We start from the raw sequence: 26359 nt of genomic DNA on the forward strand, positions 1-26359 counted from the left end.
TCCCTTTACAAATGTCAGACACCTGTCTGTTCCTTTCCCGTCAAAAACTTCCTTTTGGTCACTGCTAGATCTCCATATTCTCCCATTTGTTCTATCTCACTCCTACTCTGTGACCCACTGGATTTTTTTTTTCAAGACTCTCCTTGCTTGTCTTGTTTTTTTAGGTTGTCTGCCTGGAATTCAGCTGCAGACAAATTTCAGTTCAAGGAGGTAGTCAGGGTTGGAATTAACTACTGTCAGTGCATTGCAGCCATTCCTTAACCGAGTTCAGACTTACCCTTTTATTTCACTCACTTGAAATCCTGTCACCACTGAAACGAAGACTGTTGCATCGTCATCACTGACTACCATGTGGTTAATATGATAGCAATTGCACTAAACACTTCCATTCCCTCTTAGGGACAAGGTGTTCCTCCTGTGATAGGAGAGTAGCTGTGACCGTATGGAATCAGAGAGACAGGGCTATAGGACAGAGCATCCAAATAAATGGGCAGGTATCAAAACAAAGAAGCAATGGAACCAGGAACAGAAGAACTAGAGCCAGTCTGGAAGGAAATGCAGCTAGACAATTCAATTTTCTTTGGCAGCATGTATTGTTGTTATTTATTTTCTGATATTCACAGATTTTCACAGTGCTTTACAGAAAGCAAAAAGTTGACCCTTGTCCCAAGACCTGCTGTCCTTAGACAATCATAAAAAACAGTAACAGTCAAAAAAATTGGAATGTAACAGAAGTTGTACAAAATAGAAAGACAATACCGAACAAAAGATGGTGTGTGAAGCCTAGGTGAAGTTTGTGAACCATGTGAGACACATCTGGCATGACATGAGTGGGAAAACTCACCAGAATGGTCAAGAGTTGGCAATAAAGAGAGGCAGTTAGGAAGGGAAGCAGAAAGGAGGAGGAGTCAAAGGCAGGAGTGAAAGCAAGTGGCAACAGGACACCAAGGGGGGATTTGAATTTTTCTGCTTGTATTTTTTTCTGGATTCATGGTGTTATTTCCCATCCAAAATTGGTTGGTGCCCATTTACAAACTGGAACTAAATTGTGTAGCTCTGGGGTCACTAATTCCCTATGAGCCACAGAAGGGGGTAGAGCCTCTAATTCAAACAAAAATCTTGTTTTAAAATTGTGTTGGAGCACCTACATCTTGAAATTCTGGTGTAACAGTGCAATTCAAAAACCTAAGTAATTTTTAATTTTGTTCCCCTTGAACAAAGGCATTTTGGCTTTATACAAAGGCATTATACAGAAGGTAAAGCATTTTGCATTCCATCAGTTTTACCTACTAGCATCTTATCTGTGTCAGAGATGTCCCTCGGTATGAGAGACTGCAGATACAGAATTACCCCAGTTGGATAAGAGAGTGCTGAACGAGTTAGAGCAACCTGGGTTGATTGAGTTAGTGTCAGCACAGGTGCAGGCTGTGGACTAGCCCTTTGGCTGGGAGGGTACAGGTGACATATGTGACAGCATTGGTTTTCCTCCCTCCCAGAACAGCACCAAGTGACATTTTGGCATCTCTGATCTTCTGTTTCTGTCTGCTTAGAATAGCCTTACAGAGATTGCAGGGTTAGTTTTGGGAAACCGGGACTTGAGTAGCCTTTTAGGGTTAACGTTTTTACGTTGACTTTTTTTTCCTTCCATGATTATCACAGTGCAGATGATGACTTACTGACAATATGTTCTGAATGCTTGGTTGAATTTTTATTTTTAATCAGTTGAGAAATGCAGCAAGAAAGGTTATGAAATAATGTTTCTTCTTCTCCAGACTGAGAGCTTTTGTTCTGTTTCTCAGGCAAGACAGCAAGTCTTTTAAATTGTGACTGTTAGGTGGCTATGGAAGATAGGAACTTCTATTTCAGTTTGTAGATCCAAAAATAACAGATTTATCATATGACTGACAGTTTGAATTTGCTAGGTACTTAACTTCTGCCAGGCGCACAGACTCTGTCTTGGTGTATTTCCCTAGTCTTGTAAATTGCTGTTAAATGAGGAAATTGGACTTTCTCTGGCTTTGCTGCTTAATGCAACTTGAAAACTGTCCAAATATATACCCTGCTGACAGTTCAGAGCACTGAATGTGAGTTCTCTTTTCCAGATTCAGTGTCTTATACCCATTCTCCAAATGTTGGGCAAACACTCAATATGGTTTAACTACAAATCACACTTTAACTTCCTTTGCCTATGTATTTTCTGCCACTGAATATTCATAGGCACACCCAGCTCTGATCCATTTTTCAGGTTTTTACCTTGCTCTGGCTTCGGTAAAGCCTTGAGCATACAAAGAATGAGTAGTGTGGCATTCTGCAGAAACCACACGATTGTTATCTCTTACATGTCACACAGGTAAGGGAAAGCGTTTTGGTCTAGAGCCATTTTACAGCAGAATGAAAAAAAACTTGGCTTCTTTCACTGACAAGGTTGAATTTCCTAGGCTGGCAGTTAACAAAAGTATTGTCAGCTAGCAGACTATATAACGAATTAGTGAAAAGAGAAATGCCAGAACCAGAAAGTACTGGTTTTATACTTCTGTTCAGAAAAGGATTCTACAACCAAGACACTTTCAGAACCAAGTATAAAGAATTAGCAGAGTATATATAGATGAGAAGTATGTACACATACTTTATATTCAGCATCCTCATAAATATTTCAGTCACCAGGTAAACTAAAATAGCACCCATTATGAGAGGCATGCCAGGCAATGCATGAACAGTATAGCTGTTTTCCACATTGCCTTTCCCTATCCTTGCAATGTCTTTGTGAGTGAGAATGGCTATGGGAAAAGAGCTTATCCAAAAAAGAGCATCAATATACAAACTGATGAATGGGTTCCAAAATGGTTCTTGTTAGGGCATCACCAACTCATGTAAGTAGAAAGATAACTAAATTGAGGTTCAAGCTGTGGATGAGAGTCATAGAGGTATTTTTGTACAACTTGAGCCAAAAGGGCATAACCTTGCGCATCTGAATTGTCAGCTCAGTCAAGAGATTTTGGTCTGTGTGAGGTGTGGAGCTTCTGTATACACAGGCTTGTGGTTTGTGGTGGTGATGGAGCTGGAGAGGACAGTCACCTTTAAGAACTAAGAACTACTAAAGGTTTTGATGGAAGAGCTCTTTGTTAACATGAACAGATTTAATACTTTTGTGTGTGTAATTGTTTTAAAAGAAGGTATCAGCAGAGCAGGTTCCGTATAGTAAGAGAAGAATTTTTTAGCAAGTGATAGAGGGCAAATTTTACAGCAGATCCTCCTTTTTCTTAATAGATTACAGCATATGATTCCTTTTGTTCCTCAGCAGTTTTCCAAGTGTGTAGCTTCTTTTGCCACATAGTGAATTATTTTGTTATTATTTTGCAGTTTTGCCCAGCAGTATAATTAGTGAAGTTATAATATAACTATAATATAATATAAATATCATAAGCACTGGAACAGTTTGCCCAGAGTGGTGGTGGAGGCCCCATCCCTGGAGACATTCAAGATCAGGCTTGATGGGGCTCTGGGCAACCTGATCTATCTAAAGATGTCCCTGCTTTCTGCAGGGGGGTTGGACTAGATGACCTTTGGGGGTCACTTCCAGTCCAATGGATTCTATGATTCTGTGATAATATAGCACATTTGGAGCCACCAGTGACAGATGTTGCGTGAACTTTTATTGTAAATATGTTTACTAACATAACTGTATTTTGCAAGGTGGGAAATAGAATAAGAGAGTGTTGTGGAGTCTCCTTCTCTGGAGATACTCAAAACCTGCCTGGACGCAGTCCTGTGCAACCTGCTGTAGCTGAACCTGCTTTAGCAGGGGGTTGGATGATCTCCAGCGGTCACTCCAAACCCTTACTATTCTGTGATTCTGTGGTAAGTATGTTGTAGTGAAGAAACCTGTATTAAAATGCTACAGTAATAATTTCAGTGACACTATAATGAAACGATACAGGAGACGTGAACATACTTTAGTCAAAATGTGCCACGTATGCTCTTCTTTGCTCTAAACCATTTAACATCTAAATGTAAAGTCCATAATATGAATTGGACAATAAACTTCTTAATTTTCATAGGACTTTATTTCAGCATCAGTCTTACGAGCGAAGTTTGAGAGCAAGCATTTTCTAGCGTAGTACACTAAATGAAGAGTATTGTGCAAGCACAGAGCAAGACATGTCTTTTCTGTTTTTAACTGGATTTTGCCTGCCATAAGTTTATTAAATGTATGTGGACATTGGACAGCATGTGCACACTGAACAATGGGCCTGATTCTCTAAGAGTTTTCTTTGAAAAGAAACCTGTCTTTCCTTATTAAACACTGAAATGTAAAATAAAGCCACATGTTCTGACCTTTTTCTTAAAATCATCCAGTTTTAATTATACATCTTTGAAGTTTAAGCGCTACAGAATTAACTATGTGATCTTGACAGCAGTGTGTAACTCTTATCAAGGACTAGGATGATAACCCAAATGATTCGAGCACTTCTGTCCTCTCTCACGCTACTTCATTTCAACACAGGATAAGAGATCATATGTTGAATATTTAGCAGTGAATTACCTTGCTTTGGCTGCAATGTTCCCAAAGGCCCAAAGAAGGGACCTGCTGCCATTTAAAATGCACTGAGGTGACAGCTTAGTTCAACCTTTCTTTTTGTCTTTGCTGCTTAGGTTTTGTGTCATCTTGGCATGTGAAGGGGCTCCAAAGGGCACCAGCTGGAGCACCTTGCTGACAAGGTGTTTGCTGTGGCAGGATGCCTGTGTTTGACTTCTCTGCTGCACTTCAGCATGTGCAGTGCAGGAAGGAATGTTTTGAGCTGAATCAGTAATATCTGCTGTGATGAGGAACCTCATGGAAGGTCTTGAAGGCTGATTTATTTGTTCTGTGAAACCTCTATGGCAACAGTAAAAAAGTAAATGATGACTTGTGTTGAGTTGGGGATGCAGCCTGATTGTATTTCCTAATCCAACTGTTACCAGCTGATTGCAAGAAGCTATGAGCTGATGAAAACTCAAAACAAATAGCTGGAACAGTATACGGTAACAGGAAAAGTGCAGCATCATCCATTATGAAACTATTGGTCTCCTCAAGCAGCAGCTCTGAACATTGTCTCAGAGGCCACTGAATTTCTCTGCATTTTGAGAAACAGACCTGATCCAGATTGTAGAGCTGCCATTTCTGACAACAGGTCTGCAAATCTTCATTACAGTCATATTGGTTATTTTCTGGGTTTTCAGCATGCAGGCTTGGTTCCAAACCTAATAAGGATATCAAAAGGCTCTTGTTCATTACAGCGGTCTTTGACTTGTACTGTTTGTTGGAAACTGTTTCTGCATGTTGGTGCATGTATGGAATTCTTTTCTTTTATACTGTTTTTGTGGAAAACATTCAATAGTTTTAAAGATACTTTCTGGAGAGGAGTTTTCACTCTAAAAATAATGATTTTTTTTTCTGTTTCAAAGTAATTATTGAAGAAAGGAATAGAAAGGAATATGCACTGTTTGTAAATAGAAATGTATCAAAGTCTGCCTTTACAAACTCAGAAGTTACATGTCAAAAGGAGAAAAGAAAAGGTAAGAAAGAGAAGGTGTAAATTCATTCTAAAATTCGGACTGATAAGTAAGTTCAACATAAAAGCAAACAAACAAAACACACAAAAAACCCTACTAGAACACACTTTAAAATTTGCTTAAAGCAAAATAACCTTTTCACTCTTTTTCGTTACAGTGCTTGCCTAAAATGGGACCCTAAGTAGAGAGGGAAAAAAAAGCACTTAACATATTTTATGGTTAAAATTTCATAAACCACTTCTACGGAAATTTTGCTTGATATAGGAAAAAGAGATTTGGCTCTTGTCATTCCTGAAAAATAACTTCTTCAGCAGGTGTACTAGTGATAGTTATCTGAAACCAAGGGCAGCGAGATTGAAGTCAGAGAAATTACTGCGAAAAGGATTTATATATACATCCATCTATGCTTTTCTTTTTATGTATATGTGTATATGCATTTAGGTGTGTATCTGTGTGTGTATATTATGTGTTCTGCCCCATGTATCAGTGACGAATGTTGAGGATGAGCTACCATTAGCATTCTTGTTAAATGTGATTTTCAAGGTTATCAGTTTTCTCTACTGATGGAGATCTCGGCACTAAATAACCAGGGTATTTCAAATACACAGATCAGTGCTTTGTTTAACAAGATCAGTTTCAGCTTTCTTCCTTCTTGCTGTGTTGGGATGAAGGAAATAAGGCAAAATGCTAATGTCAGTGCCAAAACTACCTTACTTTTAGCAGGATCAAGTAATGCAGATATAAATAGCAGTGATTTGTAACAAACAGGGTTGCAGCTGGAGTCTTTCTAGAGGAAAGTAAAGACTGAAGTTTGTCACTTCAGACAGTAGGTGTAATATTGAGTAGCTTTTCAGAAAGATTTTAATGCCGTATTTGTTGCAATATATATATGTAGTGATAGGTAAGAGGAACATTCAGTGTTCCTTGGATTTCTACAACATACAAAGAAGAGACTTTCCTAATATAGAAATCTGTCTGCTGAGATTGCCAAGTCTCCATTTCACAGCCTGCCCTAGGAGGCTGGAGGCTGGGAGCTTCACTTCCTGTTTCAGGCTTCCATTCTGTCATCTGAGAGCTAATAACAGTGTTTTAATGAAGTAGTGGCTTGAGAATGGGTAAGCATCTTTAGAAGGATGTGTGCCCCATCTGAAGAATCTTGAAACTAAAGACTAGCAAAAATTGCCTTTTGTTTAAGTGTTTACTTGGTAAGTGACTATTGAAATAGAAACTTGGACATGAAACTAAAATGCTTTTCTTTGCTTTTTGAAATAGGTATAAAAATGAATGCCTGGTCCTTTAAGTGTGCGATAACAGAGCATTGCTCGTTGACTGTTACATTCTGAACTTGCACACAATATTAGTGGTAAATGATGATCTGGGTTTGTGTAAATCTGACTAGAATGAGTTTCTTTTTTTTTTTTTTCCTGCTGAAGTCAGCAAAGAGTCTTGTTAAATGGTTGTAATTACATATATCTCTTTGTAGTCATGAATTTACATTTGCATCTGGCTAAAATTTTTTATCTCTGCTAAATAGATTTGTTTCTAAATTATTTACAGTTTAAAAAGGCACTTTTAACACTAACATTTACCTTGCCAAACTAGGCATAAACAAAATTTATAGGGAAAGGGTTTATTTACTGCATTTTATGTCTGTACAGCTGCCAGAGATATGGCAGTAAACTTGGAGGATTTTTCTGAGCCCATGTTGCAGTAAAACTACCATTTTATAACAAGACCAGGGGTGAATTATAGTCTTTGTTATAAAAATCAGGCAAATGTATAAATTAAAAAATACTTTCATAGTTGAGCAAGAGGTGTTACGGTAGAGTTTCCAGAGAAAGAAGCACAGGCTTTTAGTTGCAAGTCCAGTCTTTTATTGAAGATCTTGAAATTGACTTTCACGCTCAGCCTTTTCATAGCAGTTCACAGACACTCATTACTCTCTCTCTCTTATTCCTGCTCCCCTGAGTCACCTGTTTATACAGCCACTCTTCTGCCAGTGACTGAAGTTTGTCTTAAGAAGGCTGATATATCATCAATACTAACCTTGGTGTTCCAAGGTAAGGATTTTGTGTAGCAAGCACCAGAGAGAGGACCTACGTGTGGTATCTGTAATTTCATTGTAGTAAAATCCATAGTCAGCTGTCTGTAAACAAAAGCTTCTCACTGGTGAATAGAAAAAAAACATCAGTGCTGTTAATTTACTTAGTGCAATGAATTAATGTATTGACTTCTCAAAGCAGTTGGACACCTTCCATTTGACAGAAGACAATGACAGAACTGCAGTCAAAATCCTTGTATCTCAAAGTAAATATCCCTATACAAAGGATGAGTTTAGTTGTTTTATTTTCCTCCATGGTATGTAAAGCACTGGCAACAGATCATAAAAGCCAAAGGCTTAAGAAGACTATGATTTTCTGATTTTAGGTTGATGCTTTTTTATCTATTGCTTTGATGGAGAGAGAAAATTCTGAAAAGCAAACGGAGATCAGAAACTGGAGAAAATGGTTGCCCAGACAAGCTTTTGGAGTTACTGTTTTCTAACTGCAAGTCAGTAATTTTATGGTGTAATTAATGAGATTAAAATATGAGAAAAATTATTAAAATTATTCAAAGTACTTTTACGTAGCTCAGATGAGTCTCATGTAGGCTTTTCTTAAAAGAAGTTGGGTGATGAAGTAATATGGATTAGCTGAGAGATTTGTCTGCTGAAGTATAGTTGCAATATACGTCCATGAATGATTGAGACAAAACATTTAATTGTTGAAAGATCATGGAGTTTAAGTCCTTTGGCTTTGCATTTTATTTGTTCAATACTTTCTTAATGGAATTAAAGGATATTTTAGTTGTGGCCTTTATGACGCCCTGTTGTGGCTGAACTAAACGGCAATGAAAGACACAATTCTGACAGTTGCTATGGGAGGTTTGCTTTCTGCTACATACTATTAGGCTATAAAAAACACATAAGGTTTAGCTGAGTGAAATTGTCTGGCCAGAATGAAGTCAAGTCAGACTCGATCTTTGATAGCTTTATCACCTAAGCTGCTTCATATACACTTTAACTAGTGAGTGCAATATCATTGTTTATGCATGTGCCTAGCATGATATTAGCTGGGTCATAAAAGTTATATGCCTTATTAATGAATAAGAGAAGAAAGAATTGTTACCAAAAAGACAGTAAGGATGATATTGGAGAGCACATGGTCCAATTCACCTGTTCAAAGCAGAGTCAACTAGAGCAGGTTGCTCAGGACCACTGGAAGAGTCTGCCTCGATCTACTTTACTCCTCACCGCAGATACTTAAGAACAGTGGTAAGATCCCCCCCAAGCTTTTTTCTTCTCCAGGCTAAACAGCTCACTCAGCCTCTCCTTGTATGACAGATGTTGCAGTCCCTAATCATCTTTATGGCTCATCAGCGGAATTACTCCCTATCTTTCTTGTACTGGGGAGCCCAGAGCTGGACCCAGCACTCCAGATGGGACCTTAGTAGCACTGAGCAGAATGTAAGGATCACTTCCCTTGACCTGCTAGCAACAGCCTTGCTCAATGCAGCCCAGGATGCTGTTGTTCTTTGCCACAAGGGCACATTGCTGGCTCGTGTTCAGCTTGTTGTCCATGAGGACCCCTGCGTCCTTCTCTGCAAAGCTGCTTTCCAGACTGTCTGCCCCCAAGTGTGTAATGGTGCCTGTTGTTATTCCTCCCCAGGTGCAGACCTTGGCATTTCACAGTGATGATAATTTGGGGAAATTCAGTATTTATTTTTACCTTTTTCTGTAAGCGAACATTTTATCAGAAATAGTTTCATATGAAAATGTTAAAATGGAACTTCCTGACAGGTTCAGAATATCTGTAAGGGTAGTCATCAGGAATCTTTTTTTTTTTTCTCTCTGAACATATTTTTTTGGGAAATATCACCATCCTGCCCCAAATGTCAACAGTGGACTAAAGCATTAAAGCATTCTTTGCAAAACTCCTTGTCACCTTTAGCAAAAAATTACTCTTATTTGTGGGATGCATTTGGTATGTTATTTATGCAGGAGTAGTGTAATTCAAATGTTCTTCTCCACCTGTGCAGTTTCCAAGATGTACATTGCCAACACTTTTTTACTTATTTAGAGCACTTGTACATTTTTGTTGGGTATGTGACTAAGCTTCTAACGCTTGCGTGCTTTCTGCTCTATACTGGTCAGTAAGACTCTGTAAGTGAATGAGAGAGAATGTCTAAAATAAGCAGGAATTAATAAGAGAAAAAAATACAGGGTTTTGAATATTTAACTTTCATGCTTTAAAAAGTCATTCTTTTTACAACAACTAGTGGTTTGGTTGATTCATCTTTTGGAAAATACACTGTTGCTCTTCATGGTCTACCAGAAAACTTGTGTCGTGCCTTTCCTTATTGTTGGTAAAAGGGAGAATCAGGCAGAGGGTCTGAGGACTGTCCGTAGAGGAATATTTCTAAGTATTAGTGTGCTTTGTGAAATGTAGAAGTCAAAATTTGTGTACTCAGATTTGAACCACCAAAATAAGTGGTTCAAATTTATAGCAGATGAAGATCATAAAAATAACTGAAGGTTATAGAAAACATTTAAAAATTTAAGGAGAATTTTAGGAGCCCAGCTTTAAAAGCCCACTGTGCAAATGTTTTTTGGGTTTTTTCTTCATGTTTCCAAAATTTTTAACTAAGCGTATGTGTCATTACGAGAAGGAAACAGTGAAGAAATTTTATGAAATAGCTCTGTTTCTAGGTATGTTCTTGGAATTTGATGATATGGTCTCACAGAATGATTAAATAACTTGATTTCATTAGAAATATTGTAGGGGAAAAGACAAGCTTCATTCTAGATAATAGCGGGCAATTGTTCATTGAGCCACTTGGTGTCCTTAATAATGACAGAAAAAGCAAAAGCTCCTCTGCTGTACCCAATGCACAGAGAGTTGCTTTATGGAACAACTTCTTGTCTTATCGAGTTTTTACTGTATGTTTATTTGAAGTTACTTAATTATTTTTTCCCTACCCCTTGAAATTAAGTGTCAGTTTCCAATGGAATTGGAGTTCAAAAGTAGTGGTACATGCTGTCTTCTGCTGATGTGGTGGTACGTGTCTCCTTTTGATGTCTTCTTTTTGCTGACTAGAAACTCTCTCCTTCTTTTGTCCCAGTATTTTTCTCAGTGGAAAAAAAGGCAAAAGTAGACTTGAGGCTCAGGAAATGCCATGAGGAGTGCATGATACCCTCTAAGATCCGTAACCCCTGTGTTTATAATTACTGCAGTGCTGCATATGATGCCATCCTTGACAGAAACGTGGCCATTAAGAAGCTCAGCAGACCATTTCAGAACCAAACTCATGCCAAGCGAGCTTACAGGGAGCTGGTCCTCATGAAGTGTGTGAATCATAAAAATGTAAGTTTTCAGTAGGTAACCGGAGAAGTGGTATGTATATTGGTTTGTTAGAAAGAAAATGGTTGGGTGCCTTTTTAAAACAGAAGAAATTAAAAGTAAATTATGGCCAAGGGCTACAGTCTTTCTGGTACTATATGCCCACATGAGAGAGTGAGGATCTTCCATGTCCTTACTTAGAGGCTACACCAAATGGGGGTGCTGCCAGAAGGGTTCAGGTGATAGATGGAGAGAGAGCAGAATACGTTCTTGTCAACTCCTTATCCAGAAATGCATAAGTGGTTGTTGGAATCCTGGGTCCATCCTCTTGTCACCAGGATTCATGACTCAAAAGCAGTGTCTCTTGAGTTGGAGTACCCATGGAAAAGCGGCACTCCTTGTTCTGGACTTCATCTGAAGCCATGACATAGATGTAATGTATAGATTGTACAAGATGAGAGGTCGTCACAGTGAACATTGCTGCAAAACTGCTGAAGAAAATTAAGAACCCAAAGCACTTTTCCATTCTCATGTATTTGTGTGTAAGCTAATGTTGTGGAGCCACGAACTGTGAAGCCTCAACACATTGTGCCATGCCTTCCTCATCAGTGTTCTTCTTGAAACAAACAGCAGTAGTTAGGTTCTAGACTTTCCTGCTTCTTACGTCTACTACCTATTGTGTGACATTTAGTATCTATAATGAATGAAAATAATCCTACACTGCAGCAAAAGAGTTACTCTAGGGCTGTACGCTAATTGTAACCATCTGTCTTATTAGTTAGAACTATCTGCCTGACACTGTGTAAGCTTGCTTTTTTTGTAGTGAGATATGTAGGATTGTACTGTCAATGGATCTCCCAAGGATTTGTTTTTCCTACAATTCCTTGATCTCTGCTGTGGCTTGGTGCCATACCTGTGTGCCCCTTCCTTTTCATTAGAAGAGATTTTTTCAGTTTGCTACATGTTTACTCTTGCCTCAGATCCTGCAATGACTCTGTCCTCATGCAAAGCATAAATGAGCTTGAAAAGTGTGATGTAAGGTGAGATTTGACACTTGTTCTCAATCACAAATTCACACAGAAAGAAAAAGGACTGACCCTCTCTAGGTGGTCCTGCTCTGGCAGTGGGGTTGGACTAGATGATCTTTTGAGGTCCCTTCCAACCCCTGACATTCTGTGATTCTGTGACCCTAAAATAGCAACAGCAGGACTTGCCACACACAGTGTCCTCTGCACCACATCTGGGAATTGACTTGTGCATACATTTCCACTGTGTTGATCAAGACTGTACCTGTCTCTTCTCTGTTGACTCGGATGGTAACTAACCTCAATGAGATCAATGCATGGGGCTTTGAAAATGCAGGGATGAGTGAGTAGTTTTCCATGTAGGTGGGAGAATGATGCATTCCCACTTCAAATTTTTAATGGACTGGAAAGAGCAGAGGGCAGCAGGAGTGGTATTAATTTTAAATATATACTTTTTAAAATGCTGCATAAGAACTGGCAACAGCACCACATGGGCTGCGTTAGAGTTTTAATCTGTCTGTACAGAGAAGTGCAAAGGAGGGAAAGGATTGTAAAGGAACCTATGTGGAGACAAGAATCAGTCATAATATGTGAAGTAGACAGAACAAATATTGAACCATACTTGTTAGAAAGCTGTCATGGTTTAAGCCTACCCAGCTGGCACCAAAAAGCAGCACATAGCCGCTCACTCACCCCTACCCCACCCCCTGAGGGATGAGGAGGAGAAAATACGACCAAAAAGGTTTGAGGCTCGAGGCAAACGACAGGGAGGGCTCACTCTCCAGTTATGGTCACAGGCAAAAAGACAGACTCAACTTGGGCATAACATCATACATTTAATACAAACAACCACCACCATCAAGGAGAACAGGAGATACAACCACGTCTTAAATACAACACACCTCCCCACCCCCAACCCCTCCGGTCTTCCCGGGCTCAGCTCTGCTCCCTCTTCCCCCCCAGCAGCGCAGGGGGCAGGGAATGGGGGTCCCAGTCCGGCCGGCACAAGGTGTCCCCGCTGCTCCTTCCCCCTCAGGGAGAGGGGCCCTCGCAGCCCTCCCCTGCCCCACCGCGGGGTCCCTCTCCCGGCAGACATTCCTCCTCCCGCTGCCCCAACGCGAGTCCTTCCCGCGGGGCCGCAGCTCCCCAGAACCCCCCAGCGCGGGTCCCTCCCGGGGCTGCCGCCCTCCCACCGACGGGCGGCTCCAGCGCGGCCGCAGTCGCGGCTGCTCCGGGCCCGGTCCCTGCTCCTCCGGCCCGGGGCCCTCCGCGGGCTGCAGGGCGACCTCTGGGCCACCGCTGGGCTCCAGGGGCTGCAGGGGCTCAGCCGCCACCCCCCCGCGGGCCGCAGGGGAACCCCTGCCCCGGCACAGCTCCCCCTCTCCTGCCTCACTGACCGGGGTGTCCGCAGGGATGTCTCTCTCCCACCCCCCTTCTCTCACCCACTCACCGACCCAGACAGACAAAACGACAGCAGACAATCCACAGGTTCTTTCACTCTTAAATGGAGTTATTTGCGGAGGCTCCATTGGTCTGGCGTTGGCCAGAGGCAGGTCCGAAATTGGAGCTGGGGGAGTTTCTGGAAGCCTCTTACTGGAGCCACCTCCATAGCCCTCTCCCCCGAAACCAAAACCGCAGCAAAACCCCGCCAGACACCAAACTCTACAAAAGCCTAGAGAGATGATAGGGGCAGGGAGAGAGACATTCAGATGTCTTCACGGCATCTATGATCTTCTACCTCTGTTGCCCACACAGAAGGAAAGCATTGGAAATTCAGATCCCTGAGGTCACATTTTTCCTCTATGCCGTTTCACACATTCTTTCAACAGTCCAGCCCAATTCAAGTTGCAGTATGCAAGACGACTTTGTCCAGAATGTGTTTACCCTTTTAAAATGCTTCTACTAAAAAGCAGTACCTCTCATGATGGAATTTGTGTCACCGTGTGTGTATATATATATCCTCAAAGGAATTGAGGCCATGTCAGATGGAAGGAAGGTCTTCTGTTTATTTTTAATTAGATGGTCCTTTGATTATTTGCTCAGATGATCATTCTTCATATATGAGAATTTTCTGACTGTAGTACAAGGACTGCTCTACTAGACTGAGCTGAAGTTGGTCTTTGAACCTGTAACTTCAAAATTCAGAGGACTGTCTCACCCTTAGCATTTTGATTTGTCACTGATCATCACTAACCTTCTCTGAGAAACCATTTCAAGTGCACCTAGAAGAAATCTTAGAGATCTGGGGTATTTTATTGTGAATGTTGCCAACTTTTTACTGACCCATAAAGTTAGAAATGTTAGTATAAATTGAGCAGTGAAAAAACAGAGTTTATCCTTTAATGCACACTTCAAAATGGGTTCAACTGCTTACATTTACCACTTCTCTTCATCCTTTTGTCTTACGTTGCTTTTCAGATTATCAGTTTATTAAATGTCTTCACACCACAGAAATCTCTGGAGGAGTTCCAGGATGTGTAAGTAACACAGGCAGTAATTAAACTAAAGCTTTAGAGATGTGTGGGCATTATAGTGTACCTTGAATGCAATAACTCAGTGAAACTCAGCCCCTCTAAAAAAGATCACGTGTAGTCTACAGTGTGGGTAGACAGATATTCTGCATTTGCATACTGAGAGCGCTTTTGACACAAGTTGCCAAATAACAGGTTTCCTAAGAACTGTAATAGTGTGCAAAGCCTGCTGGTGGCTCTTCTTGGGAGGATTAGTGCATTTATATTTGCCTTCACATGCAGAGGAAGGGGTATGAGTAGTTAAAAGGGCCTGCTTTTGTGTTATTAACTTGCTTGGGAAATGATGGTTGTTATGTGACTCGCTGACATGTGTGAGGTTTTGAAATGTAGCACTTCTTTCTGAAATAACTTCGCATAAAAAAGACTGATGTGAAGCATTTCCTCATTTCATATTTGTTTTGATATAACCTTTGACTGTGTAAAATTACTTGCCTGAGGAACTAGTGCTAGGCGTAGAGGACAACTGCCATCTCTGCTGAACATTGCCCTGTTGCACAAGCACTACAGTGCATAGTATGAACCTGCCCTGAATGAAATTTTAAATATTCAGTGTTTTATATAGTTCTACTCCTTTTACCTTTCAGTCTTTCCCATATTCTGTATGCATTGTATGGAAATGTATTCCCATTCTGTACTCCAGTATCAGCTGTAATAACAGACAGATAGCAATGGCCGAAGCCAGGCAACTACTGTTCTGGTTTTGGCACATGGAATTTCCACATAATATTGTCACTGCAGACTTGGGCAGAGCAGAGGAGGCAACTAGTGCTGGAAAGAAGACAAGGCATGCAGCTCACATTGAAATGGAGAGCTAGTGTTTTCCTCAAAGTTTGAGAATGCTTTAATATAATGTTACAGTTATGAATCAGCTGTGCTTGTGAGATATCTCATAAGAAATGAGCTGATGCGTTTAACATTAACTTACCGCTAAAGGGGATTGGGTTAACATCTTGCTGAGATTGCCAGTGAAGCTTATTTATCAGAAGCACAAGAACAATTAGTTGTAATGAGAATTGTGCAGTCATGCAATCTTAGGGGGATTTTTTCAGACACGTCACATAGAGATGCATATTTTAGCCTCTCTACTACTCTCCAATTCCTGTGTGTGCTGTGGTAGCCAATCCTCATAATGGTCAAACGCCAAGCAGTTGTTTCATTTGGTGCTGGTGGCTCTTCTGTTTCCTGCACATTTCAGTTGCCATGCCACCTGTTTGCCCATGTAGGGTACATCCTCTGTCATGGGGAATGTAACAAGAAAGGGCCAGCAATCCACCTGTTTTGCTGGGATGCTAAAAGAAAGGTGTCTCTGCAGTGAGATGGCGCAGTGAGAAACCACAATGGTACCGTTGTGAGTGGGCCCAGTCTCCAGCTGTGTTACTCCCAGTTATCAGAAATAAAGTGAATTTTGAAACAAGAAAAGGCATTGTTGCTAGTTTGAGATGATGCTGTTGTTCCTCTTCAACACAGACTAACCCTATGACTTTGCTTTTCATTCAGTTACCTGGTAATGGAGTTAATGGATGCCAATCTGTGCCAGGTTATTCAGATGGAGCTAGACCATGAGCGAATGTCTTATCTACTGTACCAAATGCTCTGTGGTATCAAGCATCTTCACTCTGCAGGAATTATTCACAGGGTAAGGGGCTTTTGGTTTAAAACTTAAGGCAGCATATGACATCATCATGAAGACTTTAGAAACCCCTTGAGTTTCTTGTGTACTATGGATCAAAGTCCTATCTCCCAGTAAAATGACTATAAACTTACGAGTTACAGTCCGTCCCTTTAGCAGAGTAGCTTCATGCTTGTGTTAGGAATGAGATTATTTGTGAACTTCACCAGACAAAAAGGTAATGTGATTATTAAAAATAATAACCAAATAAGAAGCATTGGAAATCATCAAAAGGATTATGATCTCTGAAATGTGTAGATAAATGTTATTTCTACTGAAAATGCGGCTGACTACATCTAGCAGGCATGACGTTCGAATTGATGTTATAGCGTGGTCCAAGCATTGCTTGATCAGGATCCGCAGAGGTCAGGGCATATGAAATTGGCATTTGCCATCATTTATGTGTACTAAAAAAATGAAAAGACTGCTAAGTGAAAATTAAATGCATCCTCTCACTTTGCTTTTCCACACCAGAGTGCTGTGTCTAGTAAGGATGTGGTACCTGGCTGCGAATGCCAGAGGTAGCGTTATATGTGATTGTTGACAACAGAGGGAACGGCTCATGTGAGCAGGAGGTAATTCTGAATGGATTGAAAATATCCTGAGTTAACTTCTTTATTGAAATGTGCTTTTACTAATTTGAGATTTCCAGCCAAAAAAAAACACACCCAAAAATATTTCCCTTCCATTATGAGAGGAAGAAAACAAGGGCTGATAAAGTGGGCTATAAAATGGATGCTGCTTTACAATATACAAAGATCTCCTTTCTTGGCACATTGTATGTTTAGCAAATGATGATATATTTGGTTTCCAGATAGTCATCCAGCAAAGGATGAATTGGACTATTATAAATTAAGCATTAAAGTATCTCCACACGTACGATTGGAATGTGTCTATTGGGCTCACAGCATTAAAAATAAAAACGGTACTCTAATACTAATCCTAGTTTCTTGAACTGCTAAATGCAATTCCACACCAGTAGGCTCCTGCTATCCAGGTAAAGCCCCACAGTATGCCAAGTTAGAACATCTTCCAGGACAGTTTGCTAGAAAAACAGTAGCAAGGTTTTGCTGTGTATTTACAATTATATCTGATAGTAACTGTAAGCGTCAGAAGAGTAAAAGAATATTTGAAGAGTGACCTAAAATATCAGTCCATATCACAGCTGCGCTTGGCTTTATGAAGGACAGTCATATGTCTTTTCACTATCTTTTGCAGGATTTAAAACCAAGTAATATTGTGGTAAAATCTGACTGCACATTGAAGATTTTGGATTTTGGGCTGGCCAGGACTGCAGGCACCAGCTTCATGATGACTCCATATGTGGTGACGCGGTACTACAGAGCACCAGAGGTCATCTTGGGAATGGGCTACAAGGAGAACGGTAGGGCAGCAATTTCATAGCAAGCACAGTGCGACCTGAAGTGTAAGGTCTGCCTCTACAATTGTAAGGGGCATCAGAAGGAGACAAAGAAAACATTAATGGAAAATGACACCTTGATTTTAAAAGGCAGGTCATTTAGAGCAGTTTCTCACTGTTGTATGCTGCAGCTACAGAATGTATTTGAGATGCAATGCTGGTGAATTTATCAGTGTGGGATTGCAGAGTAATAAGAAACTTGTTCTTGATTGTGGTTGACTTAACAAATACAATTAGCTTTGTCTGACAAGAATGACTTTGGCTTCTGTGGCTGTGAAACGGTGTGGGAACCACTGGAATTGCTGAACAAGTGACGTGTTCTAAATTTGAGTCTGGGTCTCTGAATTGTTTGAGGGAAGAAGAAGAGGTACAAGCTGAAACAGGGAATCCTAGTCCTTCCAGAATTTCTCCAAATCCAGAGCTAAATTTGAATTTCAGAAATGGTTTCTGTCTTTGTGATAGGTTTAATTGAAGTCCCAGGTTTTGCTGACAGGTATCGTGTGGACAAGATCTAGGTATAAATTTTGCAGTTTGAGTCTCTTTTAATGGAAAGTAGAGTTGGATAGAAGAGGGAAAAGCTGAAGCTAAAAAACCATGCATCTAATTTGTATGTAATCCCCCTAGATGTAAACAGGATTTTGCTCTGAACAGTCTGTGAGGGATCTGGATACCTGTTAGTCCCTGGAAAAATTGTGAAAAGCAAGTAGGAGGTGCTTACTATAGACAAGCAGGTAAAGAAAAATTCACATTTTGCAGGGAATGAAGGGAAAACTTTATAAGTTATTCTCATTTTGTAACAAAACCAAGAGTTACATCTGAGTGCCAGGTAGACCAGGCAGGAAAGGAGGGGATACAACATATAGCAGGGAAAAATCTGCTCTGACAAAGATTCTGCTGTCAAAAGCTACCACTTGTCTGTTTGACACCGAGACTTTTTGGTGACAAATACAGCAAACATCAAACCCAGGAATTTATTATAAAGTCTTAATTTATGTTGAAGAGGTTAGTTAACCTGCAGGAGAACATTTACTAACAGCCAACTGCATCCTGTAAAGGGCAGTGAAATGGATCTTGGGAGCTGATTCCATGACTTAATCAAGAATAAAGGCATGCTCACACAACCTTTTCCAAACTTAGCAAGTCTCTGCATGAATTATTTATTGTGAATTTACAGTACACATTTTAATATAAAAGTCTAAAAAGTAGAGAATTATTAAGCAGAGTCTGCGTACAGAATAATTTCTGAAAAGGGAATAATCTTCCTTAAAACATTTTGTAATTGATATTTTTGATAAATGCCATTAGAAATTTGAACTAGGCTCTGCACGCTTTAGATAGTACCTTAGTTAATATCCAGATTTCCTTTTACTGTGAAATGAATTATTTTGGGGGTTTGTTTCTCTCTGGACCAATCATCGACCAATCACCTTTTGGTAGATGATTACCTTTGTTGTTATTGTCCCTGAAAGGACAGAGAAAGCACTTGTTTTTCACATGATTAAAATCACACCAGCAAAAAGCTAGACACACTTTTGCGATGAAGTACACAGCTGGGAAGGTACTAAGAATGTTTGCCACATCCAAAAGTCCTGATCAAATGTCCATTAATGTTATCATAGAGACTTCCTTTGACTTCCTTGGGCAATGAATATGGCTCAAGATGCCTGATGTCATCTTACTTGTACAAAGCAAAAATAAAGTAAACAGAGAAAGAAAATGAAATATTTTAAAATGGTCAGCTATCTGAGGAGCCAGTCTGCTTGGAGGCTCTGATCCAGCTCCCAAGGAAAACAAAAAGGGTTGTTCTTTGCTTCCCTGCTCTGGCCTATGCTGCCACATTACTGAAGCTCCTCTACTTTTTTTTTTCCCTCTTACTATGTACACTGTCTGTATAAGGACTGTTCACTGCTTTAATTTTCTTCTGCACTTGATTGGCTAAAGATGCATAATTATCACCAGTTTGCTGCACTTCCGTGGAAGGTCCCAAAACTGTCACTATGAAGAAAACTCTGCCACTGCCTCAGGCATGCTCTTGCTGTCCCATGCCCCTGATACCTGTACCCTCCTTTTCCCAAATGGAACATTTCACCTTTATTTTGTTTTACCAAGAAATGAGTTGTTTGTTTCTTTGGTTTGTTTTGGATTGCTTTTGAAAGATAAAAAGGGGAAGAAAAAGAGGAGAAACTGGTTGTGTAGGTCAAACATGACCACAAAATGAGGATTCAAAGTTGAGAAACGTGGTCTTTTAAAGCATTTGAAAGCAGTTTTTTCCCCTTCACATGGAATACAGGTCTCTTCTTTCTGTGCATACTGTATCACTATCTATCTAGCCTTTTTTCTTGTAAGACTTAAAGGACAAAAGAAACCCCAACCAAGTCAAGCAGATAAAGTCACTATGAATATTGCATCTAAAAGCTGAGGCAGGATCAGGAAGATAAGAAATGCTCTTAGTCTTGTTGGTACTTGTCCTGCAAAGCGTTTATTTTAGGATTTATTTTGAGCACTTACAGAGTGAAAAGCAGAGTCCACACACGTCACACTCCCCAATTCTTTCCAGTCAGTATGTAGGTACAGATAGATACATACCAATGGGTAGCTATAGGCAGGACATAGATACAGAACCTGAAGCAGGACTTTTAAATAACCCTTAAGGGTGATATTTATCCATATGGCCTTTACTCATGTGAGCAGTTCTGTTTGGAACCTCTTGTGCACTGCTGCAGAGAGACTCAGTCCTACAGGACAAAGCCTAGAAACTTCCTGGGTACAAGTAGGATTTATTCCAGATGATCATCGTCTGGGTTTGGTTTCTGTTTGCTTTTGGTTTTTTCTTAAAAAAAAAAAAAAGAGGGGTTTTTTTTCACCATAAACACAGTGTATACCACAGGTCTGTGCAGTTGTTACTTGATCTTTACTTGCTAGCTGTGGGCCTTTTCCCAAAAATGTTGATTATAAACTTTTTCCACCGTTGTTACTAACTACTGTTGAGCTGACACAGTTTTTACTTATTTACTTCTTTATTTTAGCTTTTGGTGAGACATGAAAAAAAAACCAACAAAACCACAAAACAAACTGTACTGTTCTGATCAACTTGCTCTTTTTCCCCTCTTTTAGGAGTGAAATGTCGTAGTTAACTTTGCTTTTTTTTCCTCCTTCACTTCCCTGTCTCTGCTGTTCTAGTGGATATATGGTCTGTGGGATGCATTATGGGAGAAATGGTTCGCCACAAAATCCTCTTTCCAGGAAGGGACTGTATCCTTGTGCCATTTGCCGCAGCTTCACCTATTATTTGTTCCTCTCCTCCACCCCATCCCTTTTACCATATAATGAATATACCAGAACTGTAAAGATAGAAGCAAAAAGTTGAATCCCAGAGGTATGAGTAAATGAAAATAGCACACTACTGATATGAACAAAATTGAAAATGAAAAACAGATGCACAGAATTATTTCAGTCAAATCAGTTACTTTATCTTAAAACCTGGAATCATTCCATTTTACACAGTCTTTCTGTCATACTAATAAGCAATATAGAAAACAAGCATTATGATTACAAATTGGATAGCTTTACTTATTTTTCTTCAAAATAAAAAAAGAAAAGAATCCTAACTTGGCCCATCTGGTTCCTGTAAATCTGTTTTTCTGCTTTTGTGTTTTGGAAATAGTGACTTCGTAACATTTGTGGTGACATCATAATCTTTTGCTTGCTAATGCATCATGGATTTGGATTCATCTCAATGCTGTATGGGCTCAGAGTTGAGTCAATACAACATTTTTTTTCTTTAAAACAAAATGAAGAATTTGACTCGCTCAGTTTAAGGCAACTGTTTAGCTGCTGTGGTTTCCAAACTGGCCTGAAATCAGATTTTGTTGATTCAAAAATGGACTTGACTTTACTTGCATGAGGTCTGTGTCATTAATTAAATTGTATTTCCCTCCCGTCTTGTTCTTCTCGTCTTGAGTGACAGTATTTTTACCACTTCCAAGGTGGTGAAAGCAATATTAGAAAACGAAAACAAAAGAGGACGTGTCTACTTAGACTTCAGTTTATCACAGGCTAAGCCTGCCCGTGATGGCTGGAAAGTGTAAGTAGTGTGTATTTTGCCCATCAGACTAAAACACAGCAACATAACATGTTGTCCACTTTCAGAAACGAAAAGGCATATTATTTTCAGCAGGTTGGCAGAAAGCCACCATAAAAATCTGGTGTCAGCAAACTCTGCAGTTGGTGTGGAGAAAACTCAGTTTTTACAGACATGTAGTCATGGAAGTAATTATTTTTTTACTGGCGCTTGAGTGATTCCCCTAGTGTTTGCCAGAGGTAGGTCCTGCCTGTCCTATTGTCACAGATCTGTCCACTGTCTCTGAAAACGGAACTCTGCCCAGTAGCCAGGTGAAGATGCAGTTATACTTTACTAACAGGTAGATTGGGAAACTGCAGGTACCTCCTGTTTGCTGAAGAGCAAACAGCAACATTGTACTGGCTTCCAGTCTTATAGGAATATGGACTGGAAAGTTACTGGATGCAAAACATGACAATGAAGTAAAAATGGTGGGTTTTATTATTAGTGGATAGCTTTGAGATGTCACTCCATAGGTGCTGAGCTTTTCCTGCAACATGTGGAGGAGGCCGCATACCCACCTTCTGATGTAATCTGAATGGGCAGAGCAGCTCCCAGAATTCATGAGACCTGTAATTCAGTGTGATAGTTATGCTCTGTTTCAGTGGTAACACCACCCCAGAAACACCATCAGAACTCTTCAACCAAATACCATGCTCTTTCCTCTTTTTTTTTTAATGTACAAAGAAAAACTAAGCAATCTATAATATACTTGAGGTTGAGGTGTAAATACTGTGGATATTTCCATTTAGTCTATTTGGAGAGAAGTTCTTAGTTGATAAGCACCTAGAATATAGAAAAAAAGCTATTTCATTGTAAAAACGTAGCACCGCTGTTAGTGGGTTGCTCTCCTTTTTCAACAATAAATGATATTTAAGAGTCACGTTCTTCTGCCTATTTCCAGAAAAAAATAAATGCTATATAATTTAAATAATATAGCTTTTAAAAAATCATTCAAACATGAGAATTACTTTGTTTTGTATCTGGCTGTGCCAAGTCTCTTATGACAATGTCTTACTCAGGGATAGCAGCAGAATATTTTTAAAAACCTTTTAACATTTCAGTATTAGTTAAAAATAACAACTGAATTTTTGAAAAAATGCAGAAAACATTGTGTAAATTGTGGGATAGTCCTACTTTTTAAATCATTGGAAATCCCATACCCTGAAATGCAGTATATGTGGGCCAGGTCACAACTGCTACCACATTTTAATTGTAGGTTTAGTCAAGTGAGTTGGAAGTTGTTGGGTTTTTTTTAAAAAAAGGAATCTGTACATTAATTTCCAAGTCAATACGCATTTGTTAACGAGTTTGACTCCAAGAATAAGCGTTTTCAGTGGTTTGTGTATGGGTCCAGATTATTTTTGCTCCCTCCATGGCTGTTGAGGAGATCTAGTTTGCCTCCTAGATACAGGAAGAGCTCGAGAAGCATTTATGCAGCTGCAGGTAAACTCTGCAGAACAACTTTAAAATAAAGCTTTCCTTGGACCACTTAAGGCCTTCCAGCAGTGGGTTTTCTAGCTGAAAGAGGCAAATCTGTACAGAAACTAAGAACTTCAGTTCTTTTTAATTATTCAGAAGAATGTCTACTGTATGCATTTGCTATCAATATAAGGAGCTTTGTTGTTTCTAACCTGCAGTAAGAACATTCATGTATGCCACTGTATACATCGAAGAAAAATTTCACAGCTGCTGACAAGTTTTATGAAAACAAAAATTTCAAAAGTTAATCTTAACTAAACCATTGCACTGAGTTGCCATTGCACTTAGGTGCTGCTGACTTTAATTGTAATTTCATTTTTAAAGTATTTATGGAAATTAAAACATGGAGAAGATTAATTTTAGATCATCTAATCTACAGAAATAAACTCTCTCTAAGTTATTACAAGAAATTTCTGAAATCTGTATAGACTACAGGTACCAGTGTATGATAACTGTCCTGGTTAGTATAAAAGTAAGTTAGGCATTCTCCAAAACATATGTATGTTTCTTAGTTTTATTAAAATGCTTTCTGAACTTGTGTTCAGTTAACTGCTATTTTTATTAGCAAAAAGTCAGAAAGTATTTGAAAATTATTTCTCTGTGAATATTGCTGAGGTATTTAATTTGATTCACCTAGTAGGACATTTGAGATACAGCAGAAGTAGAGGACTGGTCCATTCAAGTGCTGTCAGTTTGCAAGAAGCCAGCTGGTTTTCAGAAAAATAAGAACACCCTCCAGCCTCCTGGAAAGTACCGTGTAGAAATCGCAAGCAGTTCCTTGTACTCACCTAAAGCAGACATTTCAAAATGCTGTTAGGGAGACTTCTTTGTCAGGTCAGACCCTCATGAGAAGAAATCCACCTTTTGATCGTTCTCCAGATGGATTTACAACCAAAAGGATTTACAACCAAAATATTCCTGACAAGTTCTGGTAAGATTTTGTAGTCCACTTCTGAGCTTCTCGATCAGTGTTTCTTCAATACTTATTCCACTCTTGTCTCAGAAAGAGTGCAAGCAACTAAAACCTGCTGAAAGTCTTGGATGCCATTTGAAATACATTGGAAAACTCCAGGACTCTCCTAAAGCTGTGTTCAGCTCTAGCTAATAATGTCTTCAAAATCTCGTAAGATTTCAATTTAAGGACTGGAAATGTATTTCTGTGGATCTTTTTAAGAGAAGAAAAAACTTTGAATGGTCTGAATCTTAAATAGATTTATTAAGATCTAAGCTGCTGAGGCCACAGTGTTTCACAGGCACACATCACTTAGTGGGGAAATAAAGCAATCAGAGCATTTCTTTTCAGTACTGGGGATGTGTTTAAAGGATGGTACTCTAGCAAGTTCATGTGTGAGTCCTTCAGCAGATCAAAGGGGAAACGATGATTTAGTTATAGAAATACATTGTGATAAGCCACATGCCTTAAGTTTGGCTAGGCCTGGATTACAGTGGCAAATATGGAAAACAGAATTCCTGCTGCAAATAGCTTAGAGTCTAAGACAGTCAAAAGAGAAAATACCATTAAGACAGCAAGAGAGAAAAAAATGCAAACTTAGTCTATGTAGCTATGAATGTCCAAAATGGACTGTGAAGAGAAGTCAGCATTAACAGATGAAGTTAATGTTTTCTGGCCAGATTTTCAAAAATTCCTTTGTCTGCCAGCTGTTTTTGCGAGTGGTGGGATTAAGAGTTGCTCTTTAATATCTGACAGAGAGTATTCTATTGTATTTTCCCAGGAATTTATATGGGGAAAAAAATGCTTGCCTTAGGGAAAAAAATTTGAATCAAGTAAGTCTTTTAGGAAAAGATGTTGCCTTTCCACCACTTGTTAGCAGAATTTGTCTTTGCATTTGAAACATGATCTGAATTTATTAGTGGGTATAATCCTAGTGGTTTTGTGCACTGGTACGTGTTAGCCTGCTGCTTAACTGTCTGTTAGCTACGATGACGTTGATGGCTAAGTTTGGATTTTGTTCAGATAGATGATTCCTCCCTGGGTATATAGTAATTGGCTTTGGACTCAGGATTTTTCTTAGAATATAGTAAGTGTTTGAATTATGTTGATTTTCTTGGGGGAAGATTGCTCATATGAGATGAGGTCTGTCTCAAAAAGACTTCATTGTAGCTATGAAGACGATTTGGTTGTTGCCATTCTTCTCTTTTTTAATTCAGATAGGTATACTCTTAACAGTTTACAGTGCAATTTGCACTTAGTATTAAGAGCTCCATGCTATCTGTGATCTGTGTGGTGTTTGGAGTGGATCACAGCTGCTACAATGAAGATGATCCATTGCTCATTTCCCAACACTCACCCTAAAGATTTTCAGCATGGATCTGAACATGCAGTTTCAAAAGTGGCCAAGTGTTGAGGTGTAGATACATGCTACACTTGCTGCTGCCTCATATGAGTTTCAGCCAAGGCTTAGTTGCCTTTTCAGGCACTTATGAAAATTGGATGGTCTCAAATGTCTTCCCACCCCCACCTCCTTTTTATGCCATTAATCAGCTTTTGCTTGATGGCAACTGGACTAATTTGAGGTGAGTTTCACTGGTACAGTTGAACAGAGAATTTAGAACTTGTAGACAAAACAGATAATACTAACGTGTCTTTTGTCAAGAGCATGTAGGTATTTGGTTGGGATCAAAGAAGAGGACTGGAACACACTCAAAATCACATATCTCATATCAGATATGCAAATATATACGTATATGTAAATTATATGCTAAATTATAATCTGTATTGTAGCAGGAGAAACTACCTGTGGCATTCTTGCTCGAAGAGGTAAAATGAGTGTACTTGAATACTCTTTGAGACCTAGGAAGAGATACTTCAAAGTCAAAATTTAAATTAAGCTGAAAAGAGGGTTTGAAGCTAGCAAGTGTAGGATTTGCAAAACGTGTTTTAAATGTTACTGTCTTTTAGATGCAGCATAGTGTGTTTCACATTCCTTGGTAAGATTCTCCATAGGTGTCTCTTACTGCAATGACTTTTTTTTTATATAGTTATACTCAAAAGAAAATGGGAGACAGGGAAGGGCATGAGTCATTCCTCATGCCTCCACTCATTCTTGAGCTTGCATCTCAGGATTCCCATGGCCTTTTCTTAATATACATGCGCCTCTTAATACCCTTTGACATCACTTCCGGTCCCTCTGAAAGCTCTGCTGTTCTGAAAGGGATAGTG

The 26359-nt window shown here is 39.4% G+C and overlaps 1 protein-coding gene across 4 annotated transcripts in view; it reads left to right on the top strand.

The window, feature by feature from the left end:
• MAPK10 (mitogen-activated protein kinase 10) overlaps window positions 1-26359 on the top strand; it is a 92971-nt gene that overhangs the window by 23869 nt on the left and 42743 nt on the right. For 3 of the 4 annotated variants that reach the window (XM_086464728.1, XM_086464729.1, XM_086464730.1), the window contains 4 exons: window positions 10826-10955; window positions 14375-14433; window positions 15985-16123; window positions 17375-17540. In XM_086464728.1, the coding sequence (XP_086320854.1) occupies window positions 10826-10955; window positions 14375-14433; window positions 15985-16123; window positions 17375-17540 (494 nt within the window). Of the gene's footprint in view, window positions 1-10825; window positions 10956-14374; window positions 14434-15984; window positions 16124-17374; window positions 17541-20756; window positions 20829-26359 lie in introns of all 4 variants that reach the window. The other variant, XM_086464727.1, reaches the window with a different exon arrangement.

The sequence above is a fragment of the Leptosomus discolor genome, chromosome 4, assembly GCF_034619465.1.
Source record: "Leptosomus discolor isolate bLepDis1 chromosome 4, bLepDis1.hap2, whole genome shotgun sequence".
Classification (NCBI taxonomy): Eukaryota; Metazoa; Chordata; class Aves; order Leptosomiformes; family Leptosomidae; genus Leptosomus; species Leptosomus discolor.